The sequence below is a fragment of the Pseudophryne corroboree genome, chromosome 3 (genome assembly GCF_028390025.1).
Source record: "Pseudophryne corroboree isolate aPseCor3 chromosome 3, aPseCor3.hap2, whole genome shotgun sequence".
NCBI lineage: Eukaryota > Metazoa > Chordata > Amphibia > Anura > Myobatrachidae > Pseudophryne > Pseudophryne corroboree.
Window position 1 is genome coordinate 6,450,368 of NC_086446.1, and position 19,267 is coordinate 6,469,634.

Consider the following 19,267-nt stretch of genomic DNA (forward strand, 5'->3'; position numbering starts at 1 on the left):
TGCACCCTTCCACCCCTGCAGCGCCTCCGGAACCCCTCCCTCATCCGCAACAGCCCCTCACCCGCCTCTCCCCCACCCACAGCACCTCACCTCTCCCACACTCCCGGACCACCTCCACCATCCGCTGCACCCCCGCACCCACCCCCTATCCCACCCGCGCACACACCCCACCCCTCTCCCACCCGTGGCGCCTCCAGACCCCCTATGCCACCCGCCTTTCCACCACCTGCAGCACCTCCGGAACCCCTACCCCATCCGCCACACCTCGCATCTGGCTCTCCCCCGCCCGCTGCACCTTTAGATCCCCTACCCCACCTACTAACCCCATTCACTGCACCCCCCCCCCCTCTCCCACCCGCAACGCCTCCACACCTCCTACCCACCCGCCACACCCTACCCCACCCGCAGTACCTCTGGAACCCCTCCCCCATCCAGCCCAGCATCTGCCCCTCTCCCACACACAACGCCCCCCCCCCAGCCCCCTCCCCCGGTACCCACCCCTCTCACACCCGTGGCGCCTCCAGACCCCCTATGCCACCCGCCTTTCCACCACCTGCAGCACCTCTGGAACCCCTACCCCATCCGCCACACCTCGCATCTGGCTCTCCCCCGCCCGCTGCACCTTTGGATCCCCTACCCCACCCACGCAGCAGGCCCTTCCCAATCCGCATCGCCTACACTATTCGCAACAGCCCCACACCCACCACTCCCCCACCCACGTTACCCCCGCATCCACCCCTCCCCCACCCACCGCGCTTCCTAGACACCTCCCCCATCCACTGCACACCCGCACCCACCCCTTCCCCATCTGCAGCGCCTTCGGAACCCCTCCTCCATCCGCAGCTGCCATCCCCCACCTGCGACACCCCCGCTCCTACACCACCCACAGCGCCTTCATACCCCCTCCCCCATCCACGGTCCCCACTCCCCAAACCCCTCCCCGTTGCAAGGGACTACGCCCCCTTCACCATCGGACGCCCTTTCATTGTGCAATATTCAAACACTAACAAAACTAGGAATGCAGGTAATACTCCATATATTGAACCCCAGAAAGGCGTGCAGGGGTTAAGGGCGCGTAGCCCCTTCCGACGGTGTGAAGAGCGCCCGTAGGGCGCGATGAAGCACCTAGTATATATATATTTAGGATATGTGTGTAATTGTGTATTACATTATGTATATTCATATTATGATTTCTAATGAATGCTGAAGTAATAGTATTCCTTCTCATGTGCTGGTCACTCTGTTGATAAAGCTCTAGGTCGGCCGTGACGAGTTGGTCTCAGATCCTCACAAGGAGTCTGAATGTTTATTATTTTCCCGCCGCGGATAGAATACTGTGAAAGTCAACTCCTGGTCGTCACGGGGCCCTGTCGCAAAGGATTGCGTACATGAAGCTAATTGATATTTTATTTCTATGCTTTGAGCTTATTTGCATTACATGCGCATGGGGGAGTGTTTGTATTCGGAAAGGCATCCGATAGAATTACCCTAAAGAGAGAGAGGGGATGTTTCTTCTGTTGATTCTTCTCTATAACATTGCGGCAGGCTGCCGAGCGTCTGCAGGAGGTGTGGCCGGGGGAATGCTGAGGCCGACTCCGAGAGATACTGGAGTTTTTCCCGGTGACGGTGTACCGCTGTTTGGGGATGCCTCAGTTCAGGCATTCTCGGCGGATACTGCTGGTAAATCTAACTTCGTGAGTTAGTCTCCTTCACAACGGTTGGTGACGCATTCTGCTGTGGGATGCAGTCGTTTTAACCGTTCAATGTCGTTTTCTGTTTCTACCACATTCACCACATGTCGCTGAGTCTATCTAGCTGGAGCCCACTCCGGTGGGAACTCGTCTACTACTTTTCAGTCAGTCCGGGAATAGACTAGGACTTGTGAGTTAATTATAGAATCCAAAGGGGGGACATTCTGACGTTACAGATGTTTCCCCGCACTGATATTTCTAATAGATCTTGCCATTTCCCCTCTGGAAGGGGAGGTAGTACGCGATGCCACACCAGAGGTGCGTCAGGTTCAGGGCATTGTCCTGCTGTCCCTGTTTTAAAAAAAAAACAAAAAAACTAAGAGGTTTAAATGCGTTGTTCTCCGCATTCAGATTACTTGGGTGGATGCCCAGGATTGTCTTTGCCATTTCCCCGGAGTGATGGCAGTAGGATGGTATTCTTTCAATAGTAAGAGCCATTGTTATTCCGTACTGGGACACTCTCCTGATTAAGGCGAGGTCAAGACACAAGTGGTGCAAATCGTTGTTTTCTCTCTGTCTGTTCTTCAACACAGGGGAAGGCTGTTATTCCCAACGACGCAGATGTCGGAGGTGGGTATCAGAGTAAATACGGAGCGGTTGAAGTTCTGTGTGTTCCTGTGGAAAGAGGTCTGAGGACCCGGTGTCGGATCAGATTTGCAGTGACAATCCATCAATATGTTCCGTTGATGAAGAAGATGGGTGCGGCCTAAGAGGCCTTTTCGGTGAGCAGGCCAAATGCCAGAGTGGTTTTCACGGGGCCAGTTGGAAATGTGGTCCGGGTCCCACCTGCACATGCGCCGGAATATAATCCTAATAGCCAGGTTTTCCCTCCTGTGGTGTCGGCTCAGTTCTCACCTCCTAGAGGGACGAAGGTTCAGAATCCAGGATGAGATCCTGGTGTCCATGCATGCAGATCTCCGAGACTGGGGAGCAGTCTGTGCAAGGAAAGTATTTCCAGAGGAAAAGGTCAAGCTGGGAAGCTTGTCTGCAATAAGCTTTCTTGAATTAAGAGCTATTTTCAATGAACATATGCTTCGTGATCTGCCCGTGTTAATTCTGTTGGACGACTTGACAGCAGTGGTGTTAGTAAGCCGCTAGGGTGGAACAAGGAGCAAAGCGGCAATGGCAGATGCCGTAAAAGTTTTCCACTGGGTGGAAAGACTGGTAAACACTATATTAGCAGTCTTCGTTCTGGATGTGAACGACGGAGACTTAGATTCCTCTGCAGAAGCGATCTCCATCTGGGAGAAATATGGTCGTCATCGAGAAGTTTTCACTGCAGCGACAAGTCTTTGAGAAGTGCCTCAATTGGACATGTTGGCGTCTTGCCTCAACGAGAGATCTCAGTGATATTGTTCCAGGTCAGAAGACACTCAAGCTTTAGCAGTGGACGTCCTCGGCACATCTTGTGTGTTTTCAGTTGGTCTATGTGTCCCCTCCGTTTTCACTCTTCTGAAGGTGATAAACGTAAGGAGAACAAAGGTTCAGGTGATCCTCATTGTTTTGGTCTAAACGAGGAGGGCTTGGTATCCAGTTCTTCAGGATTTACTCATAGAAGATCTCTGGCCTCTTCCTCTACGTGAGGAACTGTTACAACAAGATCTGGGCGTGTATCAAGACTTACCGCGGCTGCGTTTGACGGTGTGGTGGTTGAACGCCATATCCTACCCAGAAAAGGATATTCCCAGTGAAGTCGTTTCCACACTTCTTCATGCTAGATAAGAAGTAACGGCAAAGCCTTACCACCGTGTTAGGAGAAAATGTGTGTCTTTGTATGAATTCAAGAAAGCTACTATGGAATATTTCAGCTGGGTCGTTCTTCTCCATTCTTTGCAAGCCGGTGTGGGTGCAGGCGTAAAGTTAAACTCCATTTCAGTGCGGTTTTGGCCTTATAAATTTTCTTTCGAGAAAGAATTGGCAACCTTTCCGGAAGTTCGGTCCTTCGTGGAAAGAGTACTGCACATCCAACCTCCATTTGTGACCCCATTGGCACCTTGACGTGGTGTTGCGTTTTCTTGTGTCAAAGTGTTGGAACCTTTATGAAAGGTTGTGTTAAGAATTCTCTTTTGGAGAGTGGTCATGCTTTGGCGTCCGCAGGGCGGATGTCGGAAGTAGCGGCTGGGTCTCACAAGAGCCCCTGTTTGATCTTCCAGGTGGATAGAGCGGATTTGAGAACTCGAATAATAGTTTTGCCAAAAGTGTTTTCGTGTTTCGCAGAAACCTGCTTATTTGATGCCTGTGGTTGCTTAAGCATTGCCTGATTCAAGGTCTCTCGATGTAGTCAGGGCTTTGAATATTTATGTCGCCAATTTGGCTCAGATTGGGGGATTAGAGGCTCGGTTTGTCCAGTATGCTCCCAGCATGTTTGGGGCGCCTGCGTCTATGCAGTCTGTTATATGCTAGATTCAGCGTGCTCGTTCTACGGCTGGATTGCCGTTACCGAAGTCGGTGGAGATCCATTCTGCTAGGAAGATGGGCTCTTATTGAGCGGATGCCTGAGAAGTCTCGGCGGTTCAAATTTGCCGAGCGGTTACTTGGTCGGGTTCAAACACTTTTGCTAAGCTCTACAAGTTTGATACCCTGGCTGATGGGGACCTCATGGTTGCTCAATCGGTGCTGCAGAGTCGTCCGCACTCTCCCGCCCGGTCTGGAGCTTTGGTATAAACCCCATGTTCCTTACGGAGTCCCCAGCATCCTCTACGACGTATGAGAAAATAGGATTTTAATACCTACCGGTAAATCCTTTTCTCTTAGTCCGTAGAGGATGCCGGGCGCCCGTCCCAGTGCGTAATGTGTCTGCGGTTATTGGTTATGGTTACACTCTTGTGGTGTTTCTTTTCTGTCATGCTGTTGCTGACGTTGTGCATGTCAGGGCATGCGGTGTCTTATTATTGGTTGTGTTGACACACTGGTTGTGTTACATATTCTCTTGTTCATGCCGTTGGCTGGTATTCTATTGAATGCCACGTTCTGCGGTATGTTCGTGGTGTGAGCTGGTATGATACTCACCGTGTTTACACAATAAATTATTTCCTCGAAATGTCCGTCTCCCTGGGCACAGTTTTCTAACTGAGGTCTGGAGGAGGGGCATAAAGGGAGGAGCCAGTTCACACCCAGTCAAAGTCTTTTAGTGTGCCCATGTCTCCTGCGGATCCCGTCTATACCCCATAGTCCTTACGGAGTCCCCAGCATCCTCTGAGGACTCTGTGAAAAGGATTTACTGGTAGGTATTAAAATCCTATTTTTTAGGGGAGAGCAGACCGTACAGTGATATATGAGGAGGAATAACACAGCTCCCGGCACACGCTGATATGTGGTATTATTATTATATAGGGGAGAGGGGACCGTACAGTGACATATGAGGGAGGAATAACACAGCTCCCGGCACACGCTATGTGGTATTATTATTATTATTATTATATAGGGGAGAGGGGACAGTACAGTGATATATGAGGGGGAATAACACAGCTCCCGGCACACACTGATATGTGGTATTATTATTATATAGGGGAGAGGGGACCGTACAGTGATGTATGAGGGGGAATAACACAGCTCCCGGCACGCGCTGATATGTGGTATTATTATTATATAGGGAAGAGGGGACCGTACAGTGATATATGAGGGGGAATAACACAGCCCCGGCACACGCTGATATGTGGTATTATTATTATATAGGGGAGAGGGGACTGTACAGTGATATATGAGGGGAATAACACAGCTCCTGGCACACTCTGATATGTGGTATTATTATTATATAGGGGAGAGGGGACGGTACAGTGATATATGAGGGGGAATAACACAGCCCCCAGCACACGCTGATATGTGGTATTATTATTATTATTATTATATAGGGGAGAGGGGACCGTACAGTAATATATGAGGGGGAATAACACAGCTCCCGGCACACACTGATATGTGGTATTATTATATAGGGGAGAGGGGACCGTACAGTGATATATGAGGGGGAATAACAAAGCTCCCTGTACATGCTGATATGTGGTATTAATATTATATAGGGGAGAGGTGACTGGTACCGTGATATATGAGGGAATAACACAGCTCCCGGCACACACTGATATGTTGTATTATTATTATATAGGGGAGAGGGAACCGTACAGTGATACATGAGGGGGAATAACACAGCCCCCGGCACACGCTGATATGTGGTATTATTATTACTATATAGGGAAGAGGCGACCGTACAGTGATATATGAGGGGTAATAACACAGCCCCCAACACACGCAGATATGTGGTGGTATTATTATATAGGGGAGAGGGGACAGTACAGTGATATATGAGGGGGAATAACACAGCTCCTGGACCACACTGATATGTGGTATTATTATTATATGGGGGAGAGGGGACCGTACAGTGATATATGAGGGGAAATAACAGAGCCCGCGGCACACACTGATATGTTGTATTATTTTTATATAGTGGAGAGGGGACCGTACAGTGATATATGAGGGGGAATAACACAGCTCCCGGCACACACTGATGTGTTGTATTATTATTATATAGGGGAGAGGGGACCATACAGTGATATATTAGGGGGAATAACACAGCTCCCGGCACACGCTGATATGTGGTATTATTATTATAAAGGGGAGAGGGGACCGTACAGTGATATATGAGGGGAAATAACACAGCTCCCGGCACACGCTGACGTGTTGTATTATTATTATATAGGGGAGAGGGGACCGTACAGTGATATATGAGGAGGAATAACACAGTTCCTGTCACACACTTGTTTTGTTCACTGTGAGTTGTGTTACAAGTATTCTATTTATTTCTAGAAAATTGAGCTGTGAGAAATGAGAACATCAATACAAGAAGCATGGACAAGACTAAGAGGATCTTAAATCTTACCCTGGAAATCATCTACCTGCTGACTGGGGAGGTGAGGGGATCTGGTAGTGTCACAGTGACATCACATATCTATAGTAATAATACAGGGACATGACTGGGGAGGTGAGGGGGTCTGGGAGCGTCACAATGACATCACTTGTATCTATAGTAATACAGGGACATGACTGACGAGGTGAGGGGATCTGGAAGTGTCACAGTGACATCACTTATATCTATAGTAATAATACAGGGAAATGACTGTGGTTGTGAGGAGATCTAGATGTGTCACAGTGACATCACTTAAATCTATAGTAATAATACAGGGGCATGACTGGGAAGGGATCTGGGAGCGTCACAGTGACATCACTTATATCTATAGTAATAATAAAGGGACATGACTGGGGTGGTGAGGATATCTAGGTGTGTCACAGTGACATCCCTTATATCTATAGAAATAATACAGGGACATGATTGAGGAGGTGAGGGGATCTGGGAGTGTCACTTATATCTATAATAATAATACAGGGACATGACTGGGGAGGTGAGGGGATTTGGGAGTGTCACAGTGACGTCACTTATATCTAGTAATAATACAGGGCCATGACTGGGGAAGTGAGGGGATTTGGGAGTGTCACAGTGACGTCACTTATATCTATAATAATAATAATACAGGGACATGACTGGGGAGGTGAGGGGATCTGGGAGCGTAAGCAGTGATATCTGATGTCTCCCCCATTACACAGGATTACACAGTAGTGAGGAAGACATCCAGTGAGTGTGAGACTCCCAGCAGTCGCCCCCGTGTGTTAGGAGGACTGAGCAAGACTCAGAGCCCCATCACTGTGCCTCTACCTTACTCACTGATACATGAGAGACACAATGACCAGAAGATCCTGGATCTCACCAACAAGATCATTCAGCTGCTGGCTGGAGAGGTGACTGCTGGTATAGGGGCATTATACAGTAACACCAGGGAATGTGTCTGGGTAGTGACTGGATAGGTAACTGCTGGGAATGGGACATTATACAGTAACACCAGGGGATGTGTCTAGGGGATGACTGGAGAGGTGACTGCTGGGAATGGGACATTATACAGTAACACCAGGGAACGTGTCCCGGTGATGACTGGAGAGATGACTGCTGGGAATGGGACATTATACAGTAACACCAGGGGATGTGTCTGGGTGATGACTGGAGAGGCGACTGCTGGGAATGGGACATTATACAGTAACACCAGAGGACGTGTCTGGGTGATGACTGGAGAGGTGACTGCTGGGAAAGGGGCATTATACAGTAACACCAGGGGGCGTCTGTGGGTGATGACTGGAGAGGTGACTGCTGGGAATGGGACATTATACAGTAACACTAGGGGACGTGTCTGGGTGATGAATGGAGAGATGACTGCTGGGAATGGGACATTATACAGTATCACCAGGGGATGTGTCTGGGTGATGACTGGAGAGGTGACTGCTGGGATTTGGACATTGTACAGTAACACAAGGAGATATGTCTGGGTGGTGACTGCTGGGAATGGGACATTATTGTCAGCGCCCGGGGTCTTACCGGTACGCTGGGGCTGCGGGGCTTGCTATACAGGTGGCGAGTGGGCAGCGGCGGAGGAGGGCTGCCGCGCCGGGTTTGTGTACAGCAGTAGGCGGCGGTGAAGGGTCCGCTCGTGGCGGCGGGACGCCGCTGCAGCGGATCTCGCTCGTCCAAGTGGTTGCTAGGAGACATGGGGCAGGGAGCTGTGGGCTTATGCAGGAAGGTCTGCCTCCCTGGGCGCCGCCATGTTGGAGACCAAAGTTGAATCATAGTGCAGGCTTCCTGTTTCTTCCAGCCAATCCAGGGAAAATTCTCCTTATAAAAGGGGGCTGGTTTAGGACAGGGACGCCAGTGCTTCAAGTTTCAACCTTGTTGTAGGTGCTATGGCCCTGTGCTCCCAGGATTCTTGCCGTATTCTGGTTACTTCTAACCCTGCTTAGCCAGTTCTCTGTTGCTGCTGCAGTCCTGCCATTCCTAACCTACTGCTGCCTGTGGAAGCGCCCCTGGAAAACCCGGTCCAGTAAGACCATTTGGGCATGGACGGCCCCGGGATTTCTGCCTCATCTTTTAAGCCATAGTCTGCAGATCGTTGTCTCCAGTCACGTCTTTGAACCACCATCCACAATCCGCAGTTCATTATCTACAGCTTCGTCTTTCAAGTCACAGTCCAGAGTTCCTTGTCTCCAGCCACGTCTTTTACCACTATTCACAGTTCCGCAGTTCATTATCTACAGCCTTGTCTCTCAAGTCACGACCCGCAGTTCTTTGTCTACAACTACGTCTTTAAGTCTGCATTCACAAACCACTGTTCTCTACCTCAGCCTCATTCTCAAGAACTACAACTCACTGACTCTAGCTCAACCTACGTTCTTCATTGCCCCTTGTCCCATGAGAATGAACTATATCCAACCCCCTTGTCTTATTCATCCGCAGACAACTACTTCCTTGGGCAAGTCTCAGCTGCCGGATCCTCAATCCTTGCTAGGCGTGACAATTATACAGTAACACCCGGGGACGTGTCCCGGTGATGACTGGAGAGGTGACTACTGGGAATGGGACCTAGCACAGTAACACCAGGGGATGTGTCTGGGTGATGACTGGAGAGGTGACTGCTGGGAATGGGACATTATACAGTAACACCGGGGGCGTGTCTGGGTGATGATTGGAGAGGTGACTGCTGGGAATGGGACATTGTACAGTAACACCAGGGGACGGGTCTGGGTGATGACTGGAGATGTGACTGCTGGGAATGGGGCATTATACAGTAACACCAGGGGATGTGTCTGGGTGATGACTGGAGAGGTGACTGCTGGGAATGGGGCATTATACAGTAACACCAGGGGACGTGTCTGGGTGATGACTGGAGAGGTGACTGCTGGGAATGGGACATTATACAGTAACACCAGGAGATGTGTCTGGGTGATGACTGGAGAGGTGACTGCTGGGAATGGGACATTATACAGTAACACCAGGGAACGTGTCTGGGTGATGACTGGAGAGGTGACTGCTGGGAATGGGGCATTATACAGTAACACCAGGGGATGTGTCTGGGTGATGACTGTATCACTGTGTGTGTGTCAGGTGTCTATAAGGTGTCAGGATGTCACTATGTCTCCATGCAGGAGGGGGAGTATATAGAAGGCAATGTACCAACTAGCCTAATCTAAGGTAATGGATTGCAAATTATTTCACTGTTTCTCTGTTTTGTGGGTTACTTAGAGTGAAGACCTGACTATCATTAAGGTAGAAGATACAGAGGGAGAAGAAGAGACTTATGTGAGGGGTGATCAACAGTGTAATGAGGATGAAATCCCTACAGATATCAGCACAGGTGAGTAGTAAACCCTTATTACAGGAAAGAGTCACATATTCTCCTTGCTCAATCACTACAGCAATCTCTTATCCTACACCCTTCTCTGTCAGTGCTAACTAATTAGGAATATGTATTTTCCCAGTGGGGGAGTCAGGAGACATCAGCCCCTATTATACTCCTGCTCTCCCCCCTCACATCATGTCACTGTGTGTTACCAGCCCAGAGATCTGACCAGTCTCCTCCCCACACTCTCTGGTGTATCTCATACATCAGGAGCCATCAGCCCCTATTATACTCCTGCTCTCCTCTCACATCATGTCACTGTGTTACCAGCCCAGAGATCTGACCAGTCTCCTCCCCACACTCTCTGGTGTATCTCATACATCAGGAGCCATCAGCCCCTATTATACTCCTGCTCTCCTCTCACATCATGTCACTGTGTTACCAGCCCAGAGATCTGACCAGTCTCCTCCCCACACACTCTGGTGTATCTCATACATCAGGAGCCATCTGCCTCTATTATACTCCTGCTCTCCCCCCTCACATCATGTCACTGTGTGTTACCAGCCCAGAGATCTGACCCGTCTCCTCCCCACACTCTCTGGTGTATCTCATACATCAGGAGACATCAGCCCCTATTATACTCCTGCTCCCCCTCACATCATGTCACTGTTACCACCCCAGAGATCTGACCAGTCTCCTTCCCACACACTCTGGTGTATCTCATACATCAGGAGCCATCAGCCCCTATTATACCCCTGCTCTCCCCCTCACATTATGTCACTGTGTGTTACCAGCCCAGAGATCTGACCAGTCTCCTCCCCACACACTCTGGTGTATCTCATACATCCGGAGCCACCAGCCCCTATTATACTCCTGCTCTCCCCCTCACATCATGTCACTGTGTGTTACCAGCCCAGAGATCTGACCAGTCTCCTCCCCACACTCTCTGGTTTATCTCATACATGAGGAGCCATCAGCCCCTATTATACCCCTACTCTCACCCTCACATTATGTCACTGTGTGTTACCAGCCCAGAGATCTGACCAGTCTCCTCCGCACTCTCTCCGGTGTATCTCATACATCAGGAGCCATCAGCTCCTATTATACTCCTGCTCCCCCTCACATCATGTCACTGTGTGTTACCAGCCCAGAGATCTGACCAGTCTCCTCCCCACACTCTCTGGTGTATCTCGTACGTCAGGAGCCATCAGCCCCTATTATACTGCTCCTCTCCCCCTCACATCATGTCACTGTGTGTTACCAGCCCAGAGATCTGACCAGTCTCCTCCCCACACACTCTGGTGTATCTCATACATCCGGAGCCACCAGCCCCTATTATACTCCTGCTCTCCCCCTCACATCATGTCACTGTGTGTTACCAGCCCAGAGATCTGACCAGTCTCCTCCCCACACTCTCTGGTTTATCTCATACATGAGGAGCCATCAGCCCCTATTATACCCCTACTCTCACCCTCACATTATGTCACTGTGTGTTACCAGCCCAGAGATCTGACCAGTCTCCTCCGCACTCTCTCCGGTGTATCTCATACATCAAGAACCATCAGCCCCTATTAGACTTCAACTGTGCCAAAGTCTTCCCCGTCTGGTCTGCCCAACTCAATCACTTAATACAACTTTTGTCAGCTGCTTCCCTAATGTTTAACCCTAATGTGATATCCATTGCCAAGGTTTATCATTCTGAGAGATAGAGTAGGACTGAGTAGATGGTGAAGACATTGGCGTAGTTGGTCAACTTAACAAATGTTGCTTTAACACGGCGTGTATTCACACCCTTTTACAACCCGGCCTTGGTCCTACGGTACTGTGTTCCTGTAGTGCAGTGCTGCATGGGCGCCGCCATCTTGCCTTGATCACCTGACGCTGCAGCCATTCACAGAGGGTTTGGTTTCCTCATGACGCCAGTATTCAATCTTGGTTTAGAATTCCATATTTAAGCCTTTCCCATGCACCAGCTCATTGCCAGTACAAGTTGTCTTCACTGATTTCCTGGTCCTTGCATTCGTAGCTCGATGGCTCCTGCGCCTCCTGACATGATCTCCATGGTGCATTTGTTCCAGTTCCACCCGTTTTTCGTGCAGTGTGCTCCATCTCCAGTTTATATATCCATTATATCACCCGTCATTAAAGAACAACTGTCAGTGTCTGGGATTTGTCTGTATTTGGAGCAGGCCACAAGAATAATATATGGTTGTTGGCCAAATGATGGAAACTTGGAGGTTTAATATGGTCTCTCCTCATAGATGGTAAATGGATACAGATCTCGGAGCACAATGTACAGCATCTAATTACCAGCGGTAATGGCGAATATGATCAACTCAGGGAACTGTGGAAGGTATTACAGATAGTCTCTATGGTAACTGAAGTCCATAAATTAGCAGTAGCCAATGGATAGTGGAACACTAGGTGGCTTCAACAGCATGTGGTGGAGTCGGCAGAATGAATGCAGGAGTCTGATCAGCACTCACCAGTAGAGAGTGCTCTGGAGGTCTGATACCAGCTGCAAACTGAAGTACTTGGTGAATAGGCACAGAATATGGTTCCACAGGAACGCACTGGAGAATAGTAGGAGTGCAATGGGATACAGGCTAGCAGTGATAGTGTCTCTGGAATATCTGAAGTCTGTGATGAGCCCAGCAGGACACATCTGGTCTTGGTGCAATCAGGACACAGCAGACAAATGTGAATAGCTCTGACTGGAGTTTGATGAGACACAGGTTCACACAGGAGACAGAAAGGTATTAGCAGGACTGTCTGGCACTCGAGTCTGTGAGCTGTGCTCATTGTCCAACTGAATGGATTAGCACTGCATACAAAGGAGTCTGTGAATGGTGTTTACCAGAACTGACTGGAGCTCGAAGCAGGACTGGCTAGCACTGGAGAAATACACAGCTCACTCAGGAGTCCAGAATTATATTCAGCAGTACTGGTTGGAATTGAAAGCATAGACCAATGTGGCAGTGGAGGCTGTGGTTTGTGCTCAGCAGGACGGGCTAGCACTGGAGAAATACACAGCTTACTCAGGAGTCCCGAATAATCAGACCTGATCGCACGCCAGGTTTTTGCGCTGCGATCAGGTCAGAACTGCGTATGCACCGAAATGCGCCGGTGCGTCGTACATGTATAAAGCGGATAGTTGCTGGGCGATGGTTTTAACGAAGAATCCATTTGCACAGACGATTGCAAGGAGATTGACAGGAAGAAGGCGTTTGTGGGTGTCAACTGACCGTTTTCTGGGAGTGTTTAGAAAAACGCAGGTATGTCCAAGCGTTTGCAGAGCGAGTGTCTGACGTCAAATCCGGGAACAAACAGGCTGAAGTGATCGCAGCGGCTGAGTATGTTCTGGGCAACTCAGAAACTGCACATAACTTTTTTGTACCGCCTGGCTGCACATGCGTTCGCACACTTGCAAAGCTAAAATACACTCCCCGGTAGGCGGCGACTATCTGATCGCAGCGCTGCAAAAAATAGCTAGTGAGCGATCAGGTCTGAATTAGGCCCTTGAACCATACACCAATGCACTGGAGGCTTTGTTTACTACCCAGCAGGACTGGCTAGCACTGGAGAAATACACAGTTTATACAGGAGTCCAAAAGTATATACTGTATATAGCGGGACTGGCTAGAGAAATACACAGCAGAAGATGGAACACAGTGAACTATGGAGCCAAACTCCAGATACTGCAGACTGGAACTTAGCAGGCAGGATACAGCAGCAGTTCTGGTAATGAGTACTGGCCAGGAAGAGACTTATATAGGGAGCACTGACAACAGATTGGTCTCTGGAGTCATGTGCAGGCGATCTGGACTAGAATTGGTTGAGAAGCAGTCGGCTTATCTCAGGCAAGATGGCGGCACCCATGTCCTGGTTCACATGAAGAATACAAAAAGTGTTTTTATTATTATTATTATTATTATTATGGCTTGGAACATGTCCTAACAGTCTTTGTGAGTGATGCACTACCATAAAATGAGAGCGCCTGCTGCAAATCCTGGCTGTACTAGTCCGGCGAGGCACAGTAACTTCTTATATACGTAATAAATGCAGCACATTTAGTCTTTCCTGCTTTACCTATCACACTTTGGGCTGCTTTGTGTACTGTATACACATCCTCTGATAATCACATATATACACTGTACTCAGTCACTGTGTGTCTCCTACAGATGGGCCCAGTAACAGAGATACCCCAGAGAGATGTCCCCGTCCTCTGTATTCCCAGGATTGTACAGAGGAGAATCACAGGATCCCACAGGAGGATCAGGTAGGTGGGATTTAGGGTCTCACCCATATACCAATGTGACTGTATGATCTGTAGAGCAGCTGTGTGTGTTTTATACTCTGATATTCCTATGTGTAATCTCCGTATTGATATTCAATATTACTAAAGGGTTTTTTTGTGGGTTATTTAGGATGAAGATCTAACTGATATTAAGGTGGAAATTATAGTGGGAGAAGAAGAGACGTATGTGAGGGGTGATCAGCAGTGTAAGGAGGAGGAAATCCCTACAGATATCAGCACAGGTGAGCAATAAACACTTATTACAGAACATTTTCCTTGCTCAGACTCTACAACCAGTGTCTTGTAGTTAGCAGATCAAGGAACTAAACATCCTGAACTCGCCAACAGTATGAAAATGTGTTCATCGATGTACATAAAATAATGTATATTTCCATATCTTCCATTTCTTTGTTCCAGACAATGTCACCAGCAGGAGAACCTCAGGAGAGCATCTCAGTTTGTCCACAGATTTGGCAAAGGATGATAACATCACCCGGGAGAACGCCATTCCGGTCAATGTACGTCCAGCACCTCGCAGTGCACATTCATCATCATCATCTGATCCCTGTGATCCAGAGACGTTCCTTCCTGATCGCGCCGAGATGGCTGCGGCTAGTGCGGCTCATGCAGGCGACGACATCTTCTCCTGTTACGAGTGTGGGGAATATTTCATACACCAGTCCAGCTTTGTGAGGCACTTGCAGACTCACACAGGTAACAGAAGCTTTCCCTGCCCTGAGTGCGGGAAATGTTTTACCGGTAAATCCAGTCTGATCTCCCATCAGAGGACTCACACGGGCGAGAAGCCGTTCCCCTGCTCCGAGTGCGGGAAAGGGTTTACGCAGAAATCGTATCTGGTCACCCATCAGAGGATCCACACGGGCGAGAAGCCCTTCCCCTGCTCCGAGTGTTGCAAACAGTTTACACGAAAGTCTGACCTCGTCAAGCACCAGAGAATTCACACGGGGGAGAGGCCGTTTCCCTGCTCCCAGTGCGGCAAGTGGTTCAAGTGGAAATCGAACCTGGCCACGCACCTGAGATTTCACAGGGGCGAGAAGCAGTTCCCCTGCTCGGAGTGTGGCAAGTGCTTCACGCAGAAGTCAGACCTCGAAAAGCACCAGAGGATACACACCGGCGTGAGGCCGTTTCCCTGCCCTGACTGCGGGAAGTGGTTTACCAGGAAGTCGCATCTCGTTGTGCATCAGACGACTCACGCAGGAGAGAGGCCGTTTACATGAGCATGTGGGCACGAAATCCGGCTACACCGATCCTCCTTCAATATTTATAAAATCGGAAAATTGTAATTGTTTTACTGAATGCGTGAGCTCCTATCCCAAAAAGTAACTTGACATCACTGAGTTATGCTGGAGTTCCAACCCGTACGGAGCTCCTTGTCGCTGCAGAAGACCCACATGACATGCCTAGACCTCATTTTCCCGTTTCCTTTCCAGAAACTGGCAAGAGGGCATCGGTTTTTGGATCTGACTCAAGCTGAGGACCATATTGTAGAACAGTGGTAGCCAACCTTTGGCACGCCAGCTGCTGTGGAGCTACACATCCTAGCATGCCCTGCCACAGTTTTGCTGTGCATTACAGTGTAAAGGTGCCAGGCTAACCATATAGCAAAGATTGGTTCATTAAAGGGGCTTGGGCATAACCCACTTTAAGCACTGTTGGCCTTCACATGTAGCTGGCTCGATGGTTCCTTTTGGAATTACCCAACCTCCACCAAAATCTGGTCTGCAGTAGAATGTGAAGGGCTGGGAATAACGAAAAAAAGTGTTTTGGCCTCTGCCGTTCTTGCACACTTAGAGGTTTATTTACTTAGCCTTGGATGGAGATAAAGTATCAGCCAATCAGCTCCTAACTGCCATGATACAGGCTGGGTTTGAAAAATGTCAGTTAGGAGCTGATTGGCTGGTACTTTATCTCCAGCCACTTTATCTCCGTCCAAGTCTTAGTAAATAGACCCCCAAGGGCCTTACAATCGCAGAACTGAATCTGAATTAGCCCCTTATTCCATAACCCAAACTTTATTATTCATTAGAGAACTTAGTGTACACTAACAAAAGCCGCCGGTTCTCAGTAGGATTGACCTCGAAGTTTAAAGCGGCACTAAGGTTAGATGCAAATCTCCAGCATGCTTTGCAGGTAAGATCAGCACCACTTTAACTTGTGATGCCAAGCCCACGGGGGAAGCGCCAACTTGCAATGGTCTCTGCTTCCCAAAAATACCCCCTTGAATCCTCAAAAAAAATATGGAAGCCTGGCAGTAACGAGGAGGATGAGAACGAAGCAAGCAGGGACTTAACCTTTTTACGACAGCTGTGATGTTATAAATGTAGGATGTTCTAAAAACCGCGACTTAGAACACCGTGTAAGCAGCCATTGTATGTGCTGAACCAACATGAGAGAACATCCTGTCCATTCACTAGGAACCTGAGGCGTGGGGAGGTACCCAATGAGAAGGCTAGCAGTGTTCTGTGGCTTCCTGTGCTGTGACCCTTCTGCTTTGCTTACTGTGCTGTTTGTATATACTGTATGGCATTTTTATATAAATCCTTACCCTTTGTGCACTGTAGGCTGCATAGTCGACTAACAGAATATTTTAGGGTTAGTATTCAGTTTTGTATCTGTTCCTTTAATATTCTGTATATACTAAGTAGATGTAACTAGGTGTGTGTGTGTGTGTGTGTGTGTGTGTGTGTGTGTGTGTGTCATAATATACAGTACCAGTCAAAAGTTTGGACACACCTTCTTATTCAATTGGGAAGATGTATTAACCTAGAGAAGGCATAAGGAAGTGATAAACCAGTGATATGTGCAAGGTGATAAACACACCAGCCAATCAGATCCTAACTGTTAATTTACATATTGGAGCTGATTGGCTGGTGCCTTTATCACCTTGCACATATCACTGGTTTATCACTTCCTTACGCCTTCTCCAGGTTAATACATCTGCCCCAATGGTTTTATTTATTTTAATTCTTTTCTACATTGTAGATTAATACTGAAGACATCAAAACTATGAAAGAACACATATGGAATTATGGTGGTCATTCCGAGTTGTTGGCTCGGTAAATTTCATCGCATCGCATCGATTTTCCGCTTAGTGCGCATGCGCAATGTCCGCACTGCGACTGCGCCAAGTAAATTTGCTATGAAGTTAGGAATTTTACTCACGGCTTTTTCATCGCTCAGGCGATCTTAGTGCGATTGACAGGAAATGGGTGTTTCTGGGCGGAAACAGGCCGTTTTATGGGCGTGTGGGAAAAAACGCTACCGTTTCCGGAAAAAACGCAGGAGTGGCTGGAGAAACGGGGGAGTGTCTGGGCGAACGCTGGGTGTGTTTGTGACGTCAAACCAGGAACGACAAGCACTGAACTGATCGCAGATGCCGAGTAAGTCTGAAGCTACTCTGAAACTGCTAAGAAGTTTGTAATCGCAATATTGCAAATACATCATTCGCAATTTTAAGATGCTAAGATTCACTCCCAGTAGGTGGCGGCTTAGCGTGAGTAACTCTGCTAAAATCGCCTTGCGAGCGAACAACTCGGAATGACCACCAATGTTGTAAACAAAATATGTTATATATTTTAGATTCATCCTTGTAGCCCCCTTGTGCTTTGATGACAGCTTGGCACAATCTTGGCATTCTCTCAATCAGCTTCTGGAATTGTTTTCCAACATTCTTGAAGGAGTTCCCAGAGGTGCTGAGCACTTGTTGGCTGCTTTTCCTTCACTCTGCGGTCCAAACCATCTCAATTGGGTTTAGGTCGGGTGATTGTGGAGGTCAGGTCATCTGATGCAGCACTCCATCACTTTCCTTGTTGGTCAAGTAGCCCTAACATAGCCTGGAGGTGTGTTTGGAGTCATTGTCTTGTTGAAAAACAAATGATGGTCCCAGTAAGCGCAAACCAGATGGCGCTGCAGAATGCGGTGGTAGCCATGTTAGTTAAGTGTGCCTTGAATTTTGAATAAATCACCAACAGTGTCACCAGCAAAGCACCCCCACACCATCACACCTCCTCCTCCATGCTTCACAGTGGGAACCACACATGCAGAAACCATCCGCTCACCTTCTCTGCGTCTCACAAAGACACGGCGGTTGGAACCAAAAATCTCAAATTTGGACTCCTCAGATTAAAGTACAGATTGCCACTTGTCTAATGTCCATTCCTTGTGTTTCTTGGCCCAAACAATTCTCTTCTTCTTGTTGTTCATCCTCAGTAGTGGCTTCTTCGTAGCAATTCGACCATGGAGGCCTGATTCATGCAGTCTCCTCTGAACAGTTGATGTTGAGATTTGTCTGCTATTTAAACTCTGTGAAGAATTTATGCGGGTTCTAATCTGAGGTGCTGTTAAGTAGCGGTTTCTGAGGCTGGTAAAGCAAAAGGGGCTAGTTTGAGGAATCTTAAAATATAAAATGTAACACTTTTTTGTTTACAACATAATTCCATATGTGTTCTTTCACAGTTTTAATCTACAATGTAGAAAAGAATTAAAATAAAAAAAATAAAAACCATTGAATGAGAAGGTGTGTCCAAACTTTTGGCTGGTACTGTATGTATGTATGTATGTATGTATGTGTGTGTGTATGTATGTATGTGTGTGTGTGTGTGTATATATATATATATATATATATAAAACATGCAGCTATGTTCTGTACATGACGAAGGTAATAAAATATATACTTCCCAACCAAGATCACCTTCTGACGTTAAACACTATCCACAAGACTGCAAGTGATCGGAGAAGATTATCCCATTAATACCCCTTTCACATCGCACAAATAACCCGGTATCGACGCGGCATATTGCCGTGTCGACGCGGGTCAGTGTGCGATGTGAAAGCACTTTCGGCGAACTAGCGGGTCGCCTGACCCGGTAATTCAACCCGGTATAAAAGAAGGATTATACCCGGGTTGAATACCGGGTCAGGCGCAGTGTGAATGGGAGCCGCGTCGATGCGACACGGTTCCCATTCACAGCATAGGGAGAGGCGGCGCAGGA

At 48.2% G+C, this 19,267-nt stretch overlaps 1 protein-coding gene across 5 annotated transcripts in view; it reads left to right on the plus strand.

Moving 5' to 3' along the window:
* Positions 1 to 16,988, plus strand: part of LOC135054521 (oocyte zinc finger protein XlCOF6.1-like) — a 35,845-nt gene extending 18,857 nt beyond the window's left edge. For 2 of the 5 annotated variants that reach the window (XM_063957651.1, XM_063957652.1), the window contains exons 2-7: positions 6,549 to 6,652; positions 7,344 to 7,535; positions 9,862 to 9,973; positions 14,140 to 14,237; positions 14,386 to 14,497; positions 14,673 to 16,988. In XM_063957651.1, coding sequence (XP_063813721.1) covers positions 6,590 to 6,652; positions 7,344 to 7,535; positions 9,862 to 9,973; positions 14,140 to 14,237; positions 14,386 to 14,497; positions 14,673 to 15,493 — 1,398 coding nt within the window. In that variant the 5' untranslated portion in view covers positions 6,549 to 6,589 and the 3' untranslated portion in view covers positions 15,494 to 16,988. Of the gene's footprint in view, positions 1 to 6,548; positions 6,653 to 7,343; positions 7,536 to 9,075; positions 9,182 to 9,861; positions 9,974 to 14,139; positions 14,238 to 14,385; positions 14,498 to 14,672 lie in introns of those variants that run through there. The other 3 variants (XM_063957654.1, XM_063957655.1, XM_063957653.1) reach the window with 3 other exon arrangements.
* The last annotated feature ends 2,279 nt before the right edge of the window (positions 16,989 to 19,267 follow it).